We start from the raw sequence: 18,140 nt of genomic DNA, 5'->3' as shown, positions 1-18,140 counted from the left end.
ATCGTTAACACTTAATCACAAAAACAACTGGTACCTGCAATTTCGGACACAACCAGTAATATGACCCCGCAAGCTTGCGCCACATCAACGGTTACCACTACAAGCAACAATTTTATTTCATACACCACATTCAACAGCACCGCCGCACATCAAAAAACAATAGCCTAAATAGCTTTTTGCTGAATTAAGATCACTAACAGACCCAACTAATAATTAAACACACTATCCCATCCCTATTTATTGAACTTATCGACTGCGATTATCTAAATCGGCTTCCCCTCGTCCCTATGACGATCACGAGCTATAAACGTATTTCTGAGTGTAACCCATGACAACATTGCAACGCACTTAGAGTGGAGAATGCAAGACAGCATATTTGCCATAATTTGCAAATAACACACGCCTTAATGGAGCTTGGCCCGCTAGGATGCACAGAGCCACGTTATACCCCACATAGAGGGAGATCCACGATTCCAGTGCCACATGAATGCTGTAAGATTCGGTTTATGGAATTAAACACAGTGCAAAACTAACCAACCTACTAAGGTAGTCGTGTCAACAGGCTCTAACCCGCTCACACGAGCTGTCAGATGACATCACCGTCAAAATCCTCCTAGTAGCCTCACAAAAACCATACAACATCACACATCACCGGAAACAATACACCCGGCAGCTTACATCGCACACGGAGTATAGCTCAACTGAAGCACAAGTCACGTTATAAATCACAGGTATAAGTCTTGTTCGTTACGATAAAGTAGTAAAGTTACAGTATAGGTCACTTATACTGGACAACATTAGCCATGGCGATACACGTCACATCAAGAGGCTATATAATACTAATAAATAAAATTACTAATAGCTTATATATAATAATTAAGAATAAAATAAAATATTAAAAAATATAATAATAAAATTTAAAATGAAATAAAATAACATAAATAATGACTATAAATAAAAACAGCTAATAAAACGTATTATAGCTAATATATAAAGTACATTCAGTAGGCTACCCTCTTCTCTTCCGTATGAGTCGCTCATCATTCTCGCCCGTGTCACACTCCACGTCACGGTCAGCTGAAGGTCACTCGGGCTGTAGTGCCCCTCACGGGTTCCGACTGCCAGCTTCTTTCGTAGTGCTTCACGGTCCGCCCGAACTGTAGCCTCTAGCGGATGATCGGCCTGATTGAACGTCAGTTGTATATTTACCACGTGGTTTATTACAGATGAACTTATGTATAATAGATGCAGTCGGACGAGCGCAAAGCGCTCCACCAAGGCAGCTCAATTCCTCTCCCTGTGAAAATTTTTATTAATAATTAACTAATTAATTTGATATCCGGCGACGACCAAAATGTCACAATTCTAAAGTTACCCATTTCTGACCAACAATACCCTATAAGAAAAACCTACTTTATTATTAATGACCATCGGAATCCACACACTAAAATACCATCAACATTCATAAAGTTAGACCTCATTATCTGACTAAATACACTGAAATCAATTAAATTAGACAAAAATCCAATCAAAAACTAACATTTTATCAGCTAATAGGCTGTACACAACCAAACACAACGCAACAAAACACAAAACAAACACACAACACACGCGTCAAAACAAACCTTCCTAGCCAACAACAGTCTCAACCTTATACCTAACCTTCCCATATAATAACCCATTACGCCAATAATGAGAGGAGACATCGAACTAGATTAGATTCAGATAAATATGAAAATTCTATTTAACACCTGATAATCATATAGCGGCCCACACCCTAACAAAATAGATATCGAGCCGAATAATAATCAAACGACACTTTAATACGCACATAATACACTCGAGTGCCAGACTCAACTACAGCTAATATACAGCTGATCTACAATAAAAACACTTTGGCAAATTTGTGAGTATATATCACAGATATACCAGAGTTATCGCTTGATAATATGATATCATAGTATATATATGATAAATGACTAAATCGACAGATGTGCACATTCCCATGCCTAGGCTTCCAAATAAAACCTTCAGTAAAGAAAACGAAACACCTGTGCATACAAAATGGCTACACAAATACTAATCAGTAGCAAGAGCTTAACGCAAGGTCAAGCGACAGTATAAGTTTTTCATTGTATACTTAAATGCAAGTGTTAAACAGAAACGAGCAGAAAACAGGTTGCTAACCAGACAGCACCTGGTGCCTACCAAGCGCAACGATTTAGCACACCATATGTTGACCACAGCTGCATAACCACAACAGCTTCCACCCAGGCCGTCGCTCTAATACCAACAGCTTATACACAAGTTCTACATCGCAGACCAGCATTTTCTCTATTACAGCATTGAACGCGGAACGTGAATGTAGCGATCATTGTATTCAAGTACCCGTTCATTGTATTCTCCTGGAACCGGAACAAGTGCTTCAAATTTCAAGAAACCCTCTCACAACAGTGACACTTTATTATGGAAGCAGATTATGGCTGCGGAAATCATGTGAGGCCATTTTCCTGCTGCAAGGTGTGCCAAGCATAACAGCCTGAGGGGGAGAGTGATTGCTTGCATGGCGGATGTAAATTGTAATCTTATCTGCGAAACAATTGTGAGCAGAAACCTATCCACGACGCTAACAGCATGCAACACACGCTTACAGCATTTTGTACAAACACAACTCTTCTAAAATTGAGAGTGACTGCTTCTCTGAAGACCGCGTTCATTCATGTAGTGCACTACACCAACTTCACAAGACAAAGTGAGGCATGCCTTGCGCCTAATGTTTGAGTGAAACTGTCCTAGTGCCCACGTATGCAATACCTCCAGAAGCAACCGGCTCTCAGCGTGAAAACGTCTCCTCTATATTATGTAGACAACCTCTCACCCACTATCGTCCATCACTCCCTTTGCTTCCCCTGTTGGCCATCCTACACCAGTACTCCTACCAACATTCACCACCACCCCTCCTACTTTCCCTCGCCTGTGCCCTCCGCCTCCTCCTCTCTCCATCCTACCTCCTCCTCTTCCTCCTCCTCCTCCTTCTCCTTCTCTTCCCCTTCCTCCTCCACCTCCTCCTCCTCCTCCTCCTCCTCCTGCTGCTCCTCCCTTTCCTCCACTCGTTGCTCTACCCACTTCCCTGCAGATCATTTGCGATGTCTCTCTCCTCACCCACCTGTCACTCGATTCTGTCTTCACTGCATCAAGGTCGCTGTCTTCCAGCTCCAACAACCTCTGACCTTCCTGCTTGCTCACGAAGAACTTCTCAAAGCTGTCATCATTGGTGGTCGGCAAGGCAACGCGGGTCGCCGCTGGGTCTTCAGCGCCAACCAGCGGAGTCGAAGTATGATATGTGCTGCCGTCTTTCACTGCGGTGGCGACACGGTAGGTGGCGCCCTCTGTTTTCGGCATGATAGGAGTCAAAATCTCGCTGTTCACCTTTCGATCTGCAATCAGGAAACACGCTTCCGTGCTCAGCTACCTTCGTAGACGGTATCTTCTACCTTTAGCCACCTTCAAAGAAGATATTGATATACGATGCAAGTACACGTACGCTGGCACCTCAAAAGACACGACTAGATGTGCGTTCGCAGTGCGAATTTTTCACATGTCGCACGGGAAATGTTACGACTGGCGGAAGGAAAGATCGGCCGTCACAAATGTGATGAGACACACTTGATGTAGCAGCTAATGATAGCAGCAGTCATTTAGGGGTCTTACCAGCTGCACTAAGGCTATCGCTCTTACGTATCGGTGTTCTCACTTCTTCTTTCAGTTCCACACTCGGGTCTGTAAATCACACCAACCCAACATTATCAACAGTCGCCAAAGCAAGCCACCGTTCTTTCGAATATTTTTTACATTGATTTCCTTGATAAATTTTTTTGCCTGACACATATATTTTCTACGTGTACTTGGATTTTGTTTGCAGAGTGATAACCTTATACAGGTTCCGTCATTTAATTAATGATTCGGTCTGCACTTGCATATAGCTATATGTATGCATACATAAGCACGAACCTGCTTTCTCTCCTGTGTGAGAATGCATGTATAAGACACATCAGAAAGGTTAGACTGAGATGGTTTAAGCACATACAAACGAGACACTATTGCCACGAATTTAAAAAAACAAAAAAAACAATCGTTGTTATCAGAAGTGAATAAAAACAAATTGTTTTTATTCACGCTTGTTGTGCATACAGCCTATTATTATTATCCTACCCTTTACTCTTGCTTCCCTCACCCTGCAACACACCCACCTGTCTGACTGCGCGGGCGGCTACCCATGTACACCTTCTGCGGGGGCGTTTTCTTGTTCTTCCTCAATCTGTTAGGCGTCGTCGGCGGCGAGCTTGTGTCAAAGGTCAGGCCCATCTTGCCGGCGACTGTAAACTGCGCACTGTCTCGCTCTGGCCGCCTCTGTTTCCAGCCCTCCTGTGACGTCTCGAGCTGAGACAGACGATCGATGACACTCTACGAGAGAGAAGAACCAAGGTCACCAGTCAGGCAGAGGTCAAGGCTCAAACAGACATGAGCCAGAAGTAAAAGAAGTGTGGATTGTGGACCGATAATATGAGAATACGAAGTTGTGAATGTGAAAACGGCATTAATGTGATCAAATTTAGGAATCAGAATCATAATCCAGTAGAAGTTTTTCTGACCCTCTTGTACCAGTGATGTATGCATTTGTGTTTCATAGTTGTTTACACACTCAATCATGCACGACTACAACTGGATGACAAGAATAAATTTTGCAAGGTTTTAATGAAAATACAATGAAGGTAATCAAACTTGCATGTTTTGGTGAATACGAAGGTTCTAATACATTTTATCGTTACTCTAGACAGTTGCTGTTACTCAAGCAATAACGGTAGGTAATTCAATGGCCATAAAAGTGGGGGGGAAACACTTCAGTAATTAACTGCACTACGCTTTAAAGTAATGCATAACATTCTCCAAAAACGCTGCACTAGTCAGAATTACAGCACAGCTGCAAAAATTACGCCGCACGTGATTTCTGTCAGGTGTTACTTCTGCGTGGACCAGGGGCGTAGCTAAATAATCTAGGCTGTGGCTACGCGTCCGGTTACCGGACGCCAAGCTCCCAAGCTACGCGTCCGGTCATATATTTCTTATGTGAATCCAACTATATTTTTTCAGTAAAAAACAATAAACAATAAGTTTTTACCATAATATTACTTACATTTAGGTAGTTTATCAAAGAAATTCGTTTTTGTAACTTTTGAAGCAATAGTAAATCTAGTAAAAATCAACATGATTTGAAATGGGGGCGTGGCCTAATCGTGAGGTGGATTTGGGAATCTGTGCTGAGCTTTGTAATTGATGACCGGACGCGTAGCAACTGTGTGAATAATCTAATAGTTCATCACCTACTATGAGTAATGAGAAACGAGTTACTTGATTTATGCACAGCCAGCAAAGGCAGTACAGAGGATATCAAGAATTGATAATTACACGTCCTTTTTGGTGTGGGCACTCGAATACAGCCAAACCTGAATTTAATTAGCAGTTATCTCTGTGGAAAGGACACCTAAAGTCTAAAAAGTCTCAAGGGTACACTTATAATTTTCGTTGATTGGCTATTGTAGAGTAAAATCACCTTATATAGATCAGACACCTGTCCATATAAAGACACTTTCGGTATTTTCTTTGGTCGTCAGTCACAGAATAAAATCTATAACTGTCTATAAAAGACGCTTTCGGTATTTCACGTTGTGCGACCATAATACAGTTTTAACCGTATTTCCCTGGAGGATAACCTGTACACAGCATCGCCCTGTAAGTTAGCCGCTTGCAGGGTCAGCGTCACTACCTTCGCTCTCTCGATGCGGTTGCTGAATTCGCCGAGCCAAAGGAAGACCTGAGACGATGTGACGAGGATGAAGCAGTCGCCGTGGTTGAGTGACGCTGCCACGGGTTCTACCAGCCGCGTCTGCACGTGTCGTCTGCCTTTCACCATCACCAAGTTGATAGCCTTGTAGGGCGTGGAGCGTGGAGTGTTGGCAGTATTACGCAGCGACACACTGCTGAAGTCCTCGGTGCTGGCCAGCCCAGCCAATGCAGCTTCGGCGTACTGTGCTTTAGCAGCGACTGTAGATAAAACAGATCACCTCAACGTCAGCATCAGCATCATTACCTCCCACCACCACCACCATCACAGTCACAGTCACCAACAATCATCATTAGAATATATCACACCAAACATCACTGAAACCACTACATCATCACTCCAGCATCAACATTGTCACCTCTACCACCATCTATACATCACTATTATACATCATCATTATCATGATAACCCCAGCCCCACCATTATTTCGATCTGTCACTGTCACCGTCGTCGTCTTCGTCATCATCATCATCATTATCGCTACTACGAAAAAAAAGGCATATTGCTCTGAGTTTTGTTGTTGCACCTACTTGCACCACATGTTTCTGAAACAATTTGGAATTATCTGCCGCCTAACCTTATAGTCCATAAGTTATAAGAGTCGCCATAATGTGAACACAAATCGAACTGTTTAGCATTAGTTTCTAATTGTGTGCATGTTGAATGATAGCCTGATTAATCATACTCATGAACAGCTGCGCTCAAATATTTCTACTTAAAAACACCGTTTCTCCTTGAAAAAATTTGAAAGTGTTAGTTGTGAGAGGCATGCAAGGAATGTCGTGAGCTCTTTTGCGTGAACGCAAGCTATGAAACTTAATCACAAAAACAACTGGTACTGCAATTTCGGAAGACAGTAATATGACCTTCAAGCTTGGCACATCAAGGTTACCACAAGCCAACAAATTTTATCATAACAGCATTCAACAGCACGCGCACATAAAAAACAAAAAGCCTAAAATAGCTTTTTGCTGGCTTAATTACTCACTAACAGCCCACTAATAAATTAACACACCTAATACCATCGCCATTATTGATTATCGATTGATTATCGGTAATCGGCTCCTGTCAGTGCTAATCACGAGTATAACGTATTTACTGGAGTGTGAACGCCATGACAACATGGCACGCACGTAGGAGTGGAGAAGGCAAGGCAGCATATTTGCAAAACTACAGACGCTTGAAATGGAGGCTTGGCGGGCTCTGTGGGAGCACACAGCCACTTTAATACCCCACATAGAAGGGAGACCCACGTATTGCCCGATGCCATTATGCTGTAAGGTTGGTTATGAATTAACACATGCAAAACTACAACCTACTAGTTAGTGTGGTCAAAAGGGCCGCTCAACACGAGCTGTGAGATGACATCATGTAAAATCTCTATAGTTAACCTCACAAAAACCTACAATTCTACATCACCCGACAATAGCGCCCCGGCAGTGACATCGCACACTGAGCTACAGCTCAACTGAAGCACAAGTTACGTATAAGTCACATATAAGTCTTGTTCGTTACGATAAAGTAGTAAAGTTACATGTATAGGTCACTTATACTGGACATACATTTGATATGGCGATACATACACGTCACATCAAGAGCTAATAATACTAATAAATAAAATTAATAATAGCTTATATATAATAATTAATAATAAAATTAAAAATAAAATAAAATAAATAATAAAATTTAAAATGAAATAAAATAAATAAATAATACTAATAAATAAAATACAGCTAATAAAAGGTATTATTAGCTCTATATAAGTACATTTAGTAAGGCTACTCACTCTTCTCCTTCTGCATGAGTCGCATCATCTTCTCGCCCGTGTCACACTCCACGTAGGTCAGCTGAAGGTCACTGCGGGCTGCTAGTGCCCTTACCGGATTCCGACTGCCAGCTTTCTTGCGTAGTGGCTTCACGGTCCGCACGACTGCTAGCCTGCAGGGATGATCGTGCGTGATTGAACGTCAGTGTAATTACCACGTGTTTTATTAAGATGAACTTATTTATAACTAGAGCATTCGGACGAGCGCAGAGCGCTCCGCCAAGGCAGCTCAATTCCTCTCCCTGTGAAAATTTTTATTAATAATTAACTAATTAATTTGATATCCGGCGACGACCAAAATGTCACAATTCTAAAGTTACCCATTTCTGACCAACAATACCCTATAAGAAAAACCTACTTTATTATTAATGACCATCGGAATCCACACACTAAAATACCATCAACATTCATAAAGTTAGACCTCATTATCTGACTAAATACACTGAAATCAATTAAATTAGACAAAAATCCAATCAAAAACTAACATTTTATCAGCTAATAGGCTGTACACAACCAAACACAACGCAACAAAACACAAAACAAACACACAACACACGCGTCAAAACAAACCTTCCTAGCCAACAACAGTCTCAACCTTATACCTAACCTTCCCATATAATAACCCATTACGCCAATAATGAGAGGAGACATCGAACTAGATTAGATTCAGATAAATATGAAAATTCTATTTAACACCTGATAATCATATAGCGGCCCACACCCTAACAAAATAGATATCGAGCCGAATAATAATCAAACGACACTTTAATACGCACATAATACACTCGAGTGCCAGACTCAACTACAGCTAATATACAGCTGATCTACAATAAAAACACTTTGGCAAATTTGTGAGTATATATCACAGATATACCAGAGTTATCGCTTGATAATATGATATCATAGTATATATATGATAAATGACTAAATCGACAGATGTGCACATTCCCATGCCTAGGCTTCCAAATAAAACCTTCAGTAAAGAAAACGAAACACCTGTGCATACAAAATGGCTACACAAATACTAATCAGTAGCAAGAGCTTAACGCAAGGTCAAGCGACAGTATAAGTTTTTCATTGTATACTTAAATGCAAGTGTTAAACAGAAACGAGCAGAAAACAGGTTGCTAACCAGACAGCACCTGGTGCCTACCAAGCGCAACGATTTAGCACACCATATGTTGACCACAGCTGCATAACCACAACAGCTTCCACCCAGGCCGTCGCTCTAATACCAACAGCTTATACACAAGTTCTACATCGCAGACCAGCATTTTCTCTATTACAGCATTGAACGCGGAACGTGAATGTAGCGATCATTGTATTCAAGTACCCGTTCATTGTATTCTCCTGGAACCGGAACAAGTGCTTCAAATTTCAAGAAACCCTCTCACAACAGTGACACTTTATTATGGAAGCAGATTATGGCTGCGGAAATCATGTGAGGCCATTTTCCTGCTGCAAGGTGTGCCAAGCATAACAGCCTGAGGGGGAGAGTGATTGCTTGCATGGCGGATGTAAATTGTAATCTTATCTGCGAAACAATTGTGAGCAGAAACCTATCCACGACGCTAACAGCATGCAACACACGCTTACAGCATTTTGTACAAACACAACTCTTCTAAAATTGAGAGTGACTGCTTCTCTGAAGACCGCGTTCATTCATGTAGTGCACTACACCAACTTCACAAGACAAAGTGAGGCATGCCTTGCGCCTAATGTTTGAGTGAAACTGTCCTAGTGCCCACGTATGCAATACCTCCAGAAGCAACCGGCTCTCAGCGTGAAAACGTCTCCTCTATATTATGTAGACAACCTCTCACCCACTATCGTCCATCACTCCCTTTGCTTCCCCTGTTGGCCATCCTACACCAGTACTCCTACCAACATTCACCACCACCCCTCCTACTTTCCCTCGCCTGTGCCCTCCGCCTCCTCCTCTCTCCATCCTCCTCCTCCTCTTCCTTTCCTCCTCCTCCTCCCTCCTTCTCTTCCCTCCTCTCCCCTCCTCCTCCTTCCCCTCTCCTCCTTCCTCCTCCTCCGCGCTCCTCCCTTTCCTCACTCGTGCTCTACCCACTTCCTGCCATATCATTGCGATTTCCTTCTCCTACACCGCCACTGTCATCGATTCTGTCTCAACTGCAGCAAGTCACTGTCTTCCAGCTCCCACAACCTCTGACTCGGTTGCTCACGAAGAACTCTCAAAAGCTGTCATGTATCCGTGGCGCAAGCTAAGCGACGTCCGCCGCGTGTCTTCAGCCGCCAACCACGGAGTCGAAGTATGATATGTGCCCCGTCTTTATGCCCCGGGTGCCACACGGTAGGTGGCCCCCGTTTTCGGCATGATAGCATCAAAATCCCTGTTCACCTTCGATTGCAACATCAGGAAACACGCTTACGTGGCTCAGCTACCTTCGTAGCACGGTACTTCTACCTTTAGCGCTTCAAAGAAGATATGATTACGATGCAAGTACACGCACGCTGGCCACCTTCAAAAGTCACACTATATTGCGTTCGCAGTGCGAAATTTTTTTTTTTTTTGCACATTTCGCACGGGAAATGTTATCATTGGCAGAAGGAAAGATCGGCACGTCACAAGTGATGAGACACACTTTATGCTAGCAGCTAGATTCGTAGCAGCAGTACAGTTAGGCGTCTTTACAGCTGCACTAGCTATCCTTTTGCGTATCGTTTTCTCACTTCTTCTTCAGTTCACACTCGCGTCTGTAAAATCACACACCCAACATTATCAACAGTCATCAAAGCAAGCCGCCGTTCTTTCGAATATTTTTACATGCGAATTCCTTGAATAAAATTTATTGCCTGAACATATATTTTCGAGTTACTTGGATTTGTTTGCAGATTATTACACCTTATACAGGTTCCTCATTTCAATTAATGATTCGGCTGCACTTGCATATAGCTATATGTATGCATACCATAAGCACGAACCTGGTTCTCTCCTTGTGAGAATGCATGCTAAGACACATCAGAAAGGTTAGAACCTCGAGATGGTTTAAGCAATTACAACGAGAACTATTGCACGAATTAAAAAAACAAAAAAAACAATCGTGTTATCAGAAGTGCATAAACAAATTCTTTTCTATTCACATATACAGCCTATTATTATGATCCCTCCTTTACTTCTCTTCCTCACCTGCAAACACACCCCACCTGTTCTGGCTGCGCGGCGCAGGCTACCCAGTACATCCTTCTGCTGGGCGTTTTCTGTTCTCCTCAATTGTAGGCCCGTCGGCGGCGAGTCCGGTCAAATCGTCAGGCCGCATCTTGCCGCCGACCGTAAAAACTTCCACTGTCTCGCCCTCCGCCCTCTTTTCCAGCCCTCCTGCTGACGTCTCGAGCTCGAGACAAGCGACTCGATGGACACTCTACAGAGAGATCGACACGAAGCCGTCACCAGTAGTGCAGAGGTCAAGGCTCACAACAGACCATGACACCAGACAGTAAAAGGAAGTGTCGGATATTCTGCGACCGCATACATAGGCAGATACGACAGCTTGTGAAATGTGAAAAACGCAATCTAATGTAGATCAAATTAGGACAATTCAGAAATCATAATCACGTAGAGTTTTTCTGACCCTCTTCTACTAGTGAATGTAATGCCATTTTGATTTCATAGTTGTTACACACTTAATGCACGACTACAACTGGTTTGACAAGAATAAAATTTTGCAAGGTTTTAATCCAAAAATACAATAAGAGTATCAAACTGCAGTTTGTGTAATACGAACGTTCTAACTACATTTTATCGTTCTCTGACCAGTTGCTGTTCTCAAGCCAGATAACGGTTAGGTTATCAACACCATTAAAAGTGGCGGGGTAAACACCTTAAGTAATAATCTGCACTACGAATTATAAGCAACTGCATAACATTCTCCAAAACGCGTGCACCTCCACGTCAGAATTTAGAGCACAGCCTGCAAAAATTACGCCCCGCACTGTGATTTCTGGTCAGGTTTACTCGCGCGGACCAGGGGCTAGCTGACGGCAGGGGGGGCTGGCGGGGAGCCAACACAAACCCCCCCACAATTTCTAGTCGCCCCCCCACCTCAAAAATTTCATCGCTGATAAAAAAAAATTGAATTAAAACAATGCCCGTCGAGTAACAGTATAAATACAAGAAAATTATCATATTGTCCCCCACGAAAAGTAAGGCCCCCCAGTGCCCCCCGCCTGAAAAAATCCTAGCTCCGCCACTGGCGTGGACCAGTGACAAAAGGAATCACATGACGTGGATGGGATATTTCTGGCTGTGTATGGTAGGCGAGTGAGAAGATACGATGTGCTTATTACCCATACAAGTTCCACGCACCTTTCCCCTGAGATGAACGGGTACTTCCTCTCCAGATGGCAACGTCACGTTAGTAATGCAGCCCAAGTCTGGTTGCTTTACCCGTTTTTTCCAGCCCTCATTTCCTTGCTTCTCGAGCAAAGCCAGCCTGTAATACACGAATACAGTGAACATTTACAGAAAAACAACTTATTCGCATTTCCTCAACATGTGCAGATGTGCATTACTGGGTGCTGAAATGTAGCTTCTTTAATTCATGCAGAAAGAATTAACATGTGTGTTTGGTATCCATAGAAATAGATAGATAACCAATAGATAGATAGATAGATGGTTATCTATCTATTTCTATGGTGGTATCACACATTGTGGTGGCAAAGACCCTAGGGTGAAGAAATTTCACGGATGGTCCATACGCAATGTAAAGATATATATTGTTGCCAACCAAGTTATTCAGTCAGTATAGTGTTGATTTTTGAATTTGGAGTAGGTAGTAAATTTAGCATTGAAAAACTGATGAGCTGACGATGCAATAGTTAGACTAGTAAAATGTGATTAAAACGATCGTGAAAATCTACTCATAACGTCAATAATAACATCAAGTATAAGCGGAAACGTAAACTCGAGCACAAGGCTACGGCTAATAATATACCGTCAAGACAAACAGCACGAACCAATCGTACAACGTCGGTGTTATTTTTGCACGGTATTTTAGGAGGGCTGGGCATATAGATGGCGCTCTGTGCGTGGAAGCAGCACAACACAAGGCTTAGAGTTTCGAGTCACGCGGTGAGAGCGTAACATCTGCTGCGCACTCCTCGTTAGCGTGTACTGCCAGAGACTCGCGGTAGAATACGTGGTATATGGCACGCACAGGCGGTACAGGCACTCGATGCAACACACTGAACCGAGGTCGCATCCGCCTGCACATGCGCACTTCCGTTTCTTGTCCAGAGACACGAGAAATGCCAACAGTTCGAAGCTCGTTCGTTTTTTTTTGCACGGATGTTATTTATATGTTTTATATTATTTATATTATTTATATTTTTATATTTTGTCACCCTGATACGCAGTTGTACGCAGCATACGCACATCTAAACACAGACCTCGGTTCAGTGAGTTGCATCGAGTGCCTACCCGCACCCGCACAGGATCTGTACCCACCGCGCAAACAAGCATGAGCGGCAGGCATCACGCGCCTCTGACAGTGCCAGATATAATATAAACGCAAAGAAGGGCTGGCCCAGCGCGTGATTCGACCCCCCACCCTCACCCCCGGGACGACTCCCCACCCTCACCCCCGGGACGACGACCGATATCGTTTCGCCGACGACGCGACCGAGTGACGGCATCGACACGTGACTCAGTGACGTATCCAGCATAGGGCGGAGCCGTCGTACGCCCCCCCCGTTTGCAAGCCCAGAAAAAATAATTTAATAAATCAACAACTTTTTAGTAGCAGTGGGTCTGCAGGGGTAACGTCATGTAGACTCTATTCGTTAGTACGCCTACTACGTCATAGATTAAACGACGTCCGATACCGTTTCGCGACCGGGTGACGGGCCTCGACACGTGACCTACCTCTGCTGCAGCGGAGTGCTGCAGTTGGTCGCCGGTGGCGACCCCTCGTTGTCGTCCGCCTCCATCACCTTGCTGCCACAACGACGAGACTCCGTTAACGTCGGCCCGGCTCTGCAGAAGTTATACAAGCGCTCGCTGATTTACACTCACTGGTTTTCCGCTCCGAGCAGGAAATATCCGCTAACAGCTAGCAGAGCGTCTCAATCTAGGATTTCAGCGCGGCGGTGAATTTAGGGCTGCGATCGCTGCAGCATCAGTAAGCGTTTACGATAAATATAGCCACGGATGCTGCGCACACGTGACGTCATGCACACTTTATTTTGCAGCTTCGCGGGGCTAGCAATAACTGCCAGCTTATACGGAAAAGCGGTGGCTGTTAACAGCGGGAGCATAACAGCGGATTCAATGCAGTCTTGTTTTAGCGCCACGACAGTGAAATATCGCGTCACATTCTTACATATTATTATAGCTTCGTACGCTTTCTTTCCCGTGTGCCACCACCGAAAGCACATGTGCGTTGAATCGCTATATTAGATGCACGCCCACAAGTAATAAAACCCTCAGGTTTAATCTGCACCGCGAATCAGTTTATGATGCACCACGAGCGGCCAATAAATATAACCTCGCAAATTTCCCTAAGAGATTTAAGCACTATGGCGAAAATCATTATAACCAATTACAAATTGTGTAAAAAAAAAAATTAAATTGCACAGCCGAACGTCACGAGCAGGCCGACAGGGGTCGCCTTCGGGTAAATAGAAAACAGGTTGCCGGTGTGGTCTCGCATTGATGGTGCTGCAGCTACTACTAAATCCCTACAACCAACCATGACATACGACCCATCAACAACACGCCAGCTAGCGTGTAATACTTAGAGGGATCTTGGCGCCGTGCCAGCGAACGCCAGAACATGGCAGTGCTAGTAAACGCGCGATTCAAGAAAGAACGAATAGCGCGAGGTGCAGCCGCTGCTGCTGCTGCTGCTGCTACCGCTGCTGCCGCTGCTGCTGCTGCTGCTGCCGCTGCTGTTGCTGTTGCTGCCGCGTGAGCATGCAGGCGGAACCGCGCAAGCGGCCGACCAATCACGTAACAGAAGCAACCAGGATGTTGTCACGACCGATAAAACTACTTAAAAAAGTCGATCGAGAAATAGAACGCGCGGCACGTAGAGATAAGGGAAGGGTTTGCTTTATTTTGCAGTACAATATACGTGTATGTGTGCCAGTGGCAAGGTTGTTCAACAATTAATCGCGCGTGCGTGTGTTTATGCCGGCGAGAGGGTTATTTCGTGTATATATCGTTATTAGGAATCGTTAGTATGATTTTTTAACCTGTGTTAGCGTCCACCCCTACAGAATAGTCGGCCGTTATAAAGGGCACTTTTGACATATCCCTCGAGTGCCAGCCATACAGTAATTCAGCTGTCTCTAAAACACACTTTTGGCATTTTTTGTGTGTTATCCTGATATACGGGTTTCATTGTATATGTATATTGTATTTTGTATGTGGCTATCGACAGTGGTGCCATACCTGGCTTCAGATAACCGTCAGTAGCGCCACCTGGCCTCAAATGCTCCATCGTCAGTGCCAGGCTAGCAGTAGCGCCAGTTTAAGTTTTTCTTTGTTACTAATTAGTGTTTCAGAAAGCGAGGAAAACAGGTTGGTAAGAGCGGTGGGTGCTACCAGTGAGTTTAGCACACCATTGTTTGAGCCAAGTGATAAAAAAGTTCCACCCCAGGGCGTTTCAAACCAGACAGCTTATAACAAGTTCTACATCGCAGACCAGCATTTTTCTATACAGCTTGCATGGTAACGTGAGATGTGCGATCATTGTATTCAAGTACCCGTTCATTTGTATTCTTGTAACGGAAAAACAAGTTGTTCAAATGCAAGAACACCCTCTCACAACGGTTACACGTATTATGGAGAGATTAATGGGTGGTAATCAATTTGAGGATTTTCCTCGTGAGGTGTGCCAAGCATGAACAGCCTGAGGGAGAGTGAGTGCTTGCATGGGGATGTAAAATTGTAATCTTATCTGCGAAACCAATTGTGTACGGCAGAACCTATCCACGACCGGCTGAAAGCATGCAAGCCACACCGTTCAACGGCATTTTTTGGCAAACACATCTCGTTCTAAATTGTAGTGACTGCCTTCTCTGCGTCGCGTCTCGTTCATGTATTGCACTTCAAAGCCAAAGTGAAGCATGCTTGAGCGCTAATTTGAGTGAAAAGTAGTGCACGATATGCAATACTCCCCGGAAAGGTCTCAGGTGCAAACTGTAAATTAATGTAGACAACCTCTCCACCCACTATCCTGGCACACAGTTCCATCGACTCACCTCCGTCCCACACCCTGCGCACCTGTCTGGCCTCCCCATTCCCACGCCGACACTCCCGCCAGCCACAACCATTATATATAACAATCATTTACACCCCGACCCACCCCTCCTAGCTTTTCCCTCAAGTTGCTCATCCTCCTCCTACCTCCAACTCTCCTCCTCACCCATCTCTCCTCTTCCTCCTTCCCCCCTGCCTCCTCCTCCCTTCTCCTTCCCCTTTCGCATCACTCCTCGACCTGCCTCCTCGCTCCTCCCTCCTCCTCCTCCTCTCCTCCCTGCTGCTCCTGCGCTCCTTTCCTCCACTCGTTTGCTCTACCCACTTCCCTGCAGATCATTTGCGATGTCTCTCTCCTCACGCATCACCTGTCACGTTCTTCGAAGATTCTGGTGCCTTCACTGCATCAAGCGTCACTGGTCTTCAGCTCCAACAACCTTCTGCACCCTTGCTAACGGTTCTGCTCGTTGCAGCGGAAGAACCGCTTCAAAGCTGTCATTTCTCTGGCGCCGTGAGTTGGCGGTCGGCAAGGTAATGCGGGTCGACTGCTGGGTCTTCAGCGCCAACCAGCGAGTCGAAGTATGATATGTGCTTGCCGTCTTTCGGGTGACTGCGATCTAGGCTGACAAAACGAATGAGTATGGGCAGAATGTGCGCTCGCCTCTTCTGTTATTCTCGGAATGAGCGTCTCAGACGAGTCAAAATCTCGCTGTTCACCGAGCTTTCGATGCCTGCATCAGGAAACACGCTTACCGTGCTTCAGCTACCTTCGTAGACGGTATCTCTCTACCTTTAGCCCTTCAAGAAGATATTGATATACGATGCAAGTACACGCACAGAAAATGTATCAGGTCGTATAATATAGACTGTAACTGTAACAGTGTAAACTCATACACACCTTGTGATCGATATTGGGAGTACTATAATAAGACCTATAATAACACGCGCTGATGTCATGGAAGTCAGGGGAAAAATTATGTCAGGGAAAAATTAAAAAAATGTCCGGGAGAAATATCGTCAGGAAAAATTTGGTCAGGGGAAAAATCTGTTATTACTTTTTTTTTCTCCTGGAGCTTTTTTTTAAGTCTGGGAAGAAAATCAGCTCTCTGTCAAAAATTTTACCGGAGCTATTTTGAGCCTCACGGAGCGATACCGCGCACCTCCGGAGGTTTGAACGAGCCAATCGCTCATCTCGTCCCTGTGTATGTTTTACCCGCCTGTAATAATACACTCGTGATTCATCGGGCGGCAGCCCGGCGTCACACCGTTGTACGGGTCGCCGCCAGGCGCCCGCCTGGCACGCGCCGCGCTCAAAAGTTCACACTAGATGTCGTTCGCAGTCGAATTGTTTCATCATTGTCGCACGGGCAAATTGTTTACGATTGGCGGAAGGAAAGATCGGAGCGTCACAGAATGGTGATGCGAGCACAACTGTGATGTAGCAGCCTGACTGGTAGCAGGCAGTCATTTAGGGGTCTACCAGCTGCACTAAGGCTATCGCGTGTCTTGCGTATCGGTGTTCTCCACTTCTTCTTATCAGCCGATTCTGGCCACACGCTGTTCTGGTAGAATCAAAGCACAAGGAACAGGAACAGTCAAAGCTTGTCCGGCGTTCGTCCAACCCAACATTATCAACAGTCATCGATAGCAGCCGCCGGTTCTTTTCTCCGCGGCAAATATTTGCATGCATTCTATCGAAACATTGAATTCCTCATTGACTTAAATAGATTTCGATTTCCAGCGCCAATTGGCAGCCGACAACAATATATTGCTTTTGCTGAGTGTACCTTCGGATTTTCTGTTGCTCAGAGTGAATAACCTTTAACAGGTTCGTCATGTTAAGTTATGGACTTCGGTCTGCTCCACTTGCATAGCGGCTTCTTCCCAGTAGTGTATTCGCTGCGTTGCACGAACTTAGGAAAAGCGGACCGGCGAACCCCTGGCTTTCTCACTCCTGTGTGAGAATGCATGTATAAGACTACAGATCATTCAGAAAGGTTAGAACTGAGATGTTTAAGCACATACAAACGAGAACATTGCCACGAAATTAAAAAAAAAAACCAAAAAAAAACAATGCGGTGTTAATCAGAAAGTGAATAAAAACCAAACAAATTGTTTTTATTCACTCACGCTTGTTAATTTATGCAGACACCCTATATTTGAATTATTGCATGGTATCCCCCTAC

General features: G+C 44.4%; 1 protein-coding gene across 1 annotated transcript in view; it reads right to left on the bottom strand.

Moving 5' to 3' along the window:
- Window positions 1-1,073: 1,073 nt before the first annotated feature.
- LOC106814891 (supervillin-like) overlaps window positions 1,074-18,140 on the bottom strand; it is a 43,421-nt gene continuing 26,354 nt past the window's right edge. Inside the window, exons 8-13 of the mRNA XM_014819267.1 lie at window positions 13,618-13,728; window positions 12,061-12,187; window positions 4,251-4,464; window positions 3,712-3,780; window positions 3,167-3,437; window positions 1,074-1,164 (exon numbers count right to left, since the gene is read on the bottom strand). Coding sequence (XP_014674753.1) covers window positions 1,074-1,164; window positions 3,167-3,437; window positions 3,712-3,780; window positions 4,251-4,464; window positions 12,061-12,187; window positions 13,618-13,728 — 883 coding nt within the window. The remainder of the gene's footprint in view (window positions 1,165-3,166; window positions 3,438-3,711; window positions 3,781-4,250; window positions 4,465-12,060; window positions 12,188-13,617; window positions 13,729-18,140) is intronic.

The sequence above is a fragment of the Priapulus caudatus genome, unplaced genomic scaffold (genome assembly GCF_000485595.1).
Source record: "Priapulus caudatus unplaced genomic scaffold, Priapulus_caudatus-5.0.1 Scaffold999, whole genome shotgun sequence".
Taxonomy (NCBI): domain Eukaryota; kingdom Metazoa; phylum Priapulida; class Priapulimorpha; order Priapulimorphida; family Priapulidae; genus Priapulus; species Priapulus caudatus.
The sequence above is the reverse complement of the archived record's forward strand: the minus strand, read 5'-3'. Positions and strand labels throughout refer to the sequence as shown.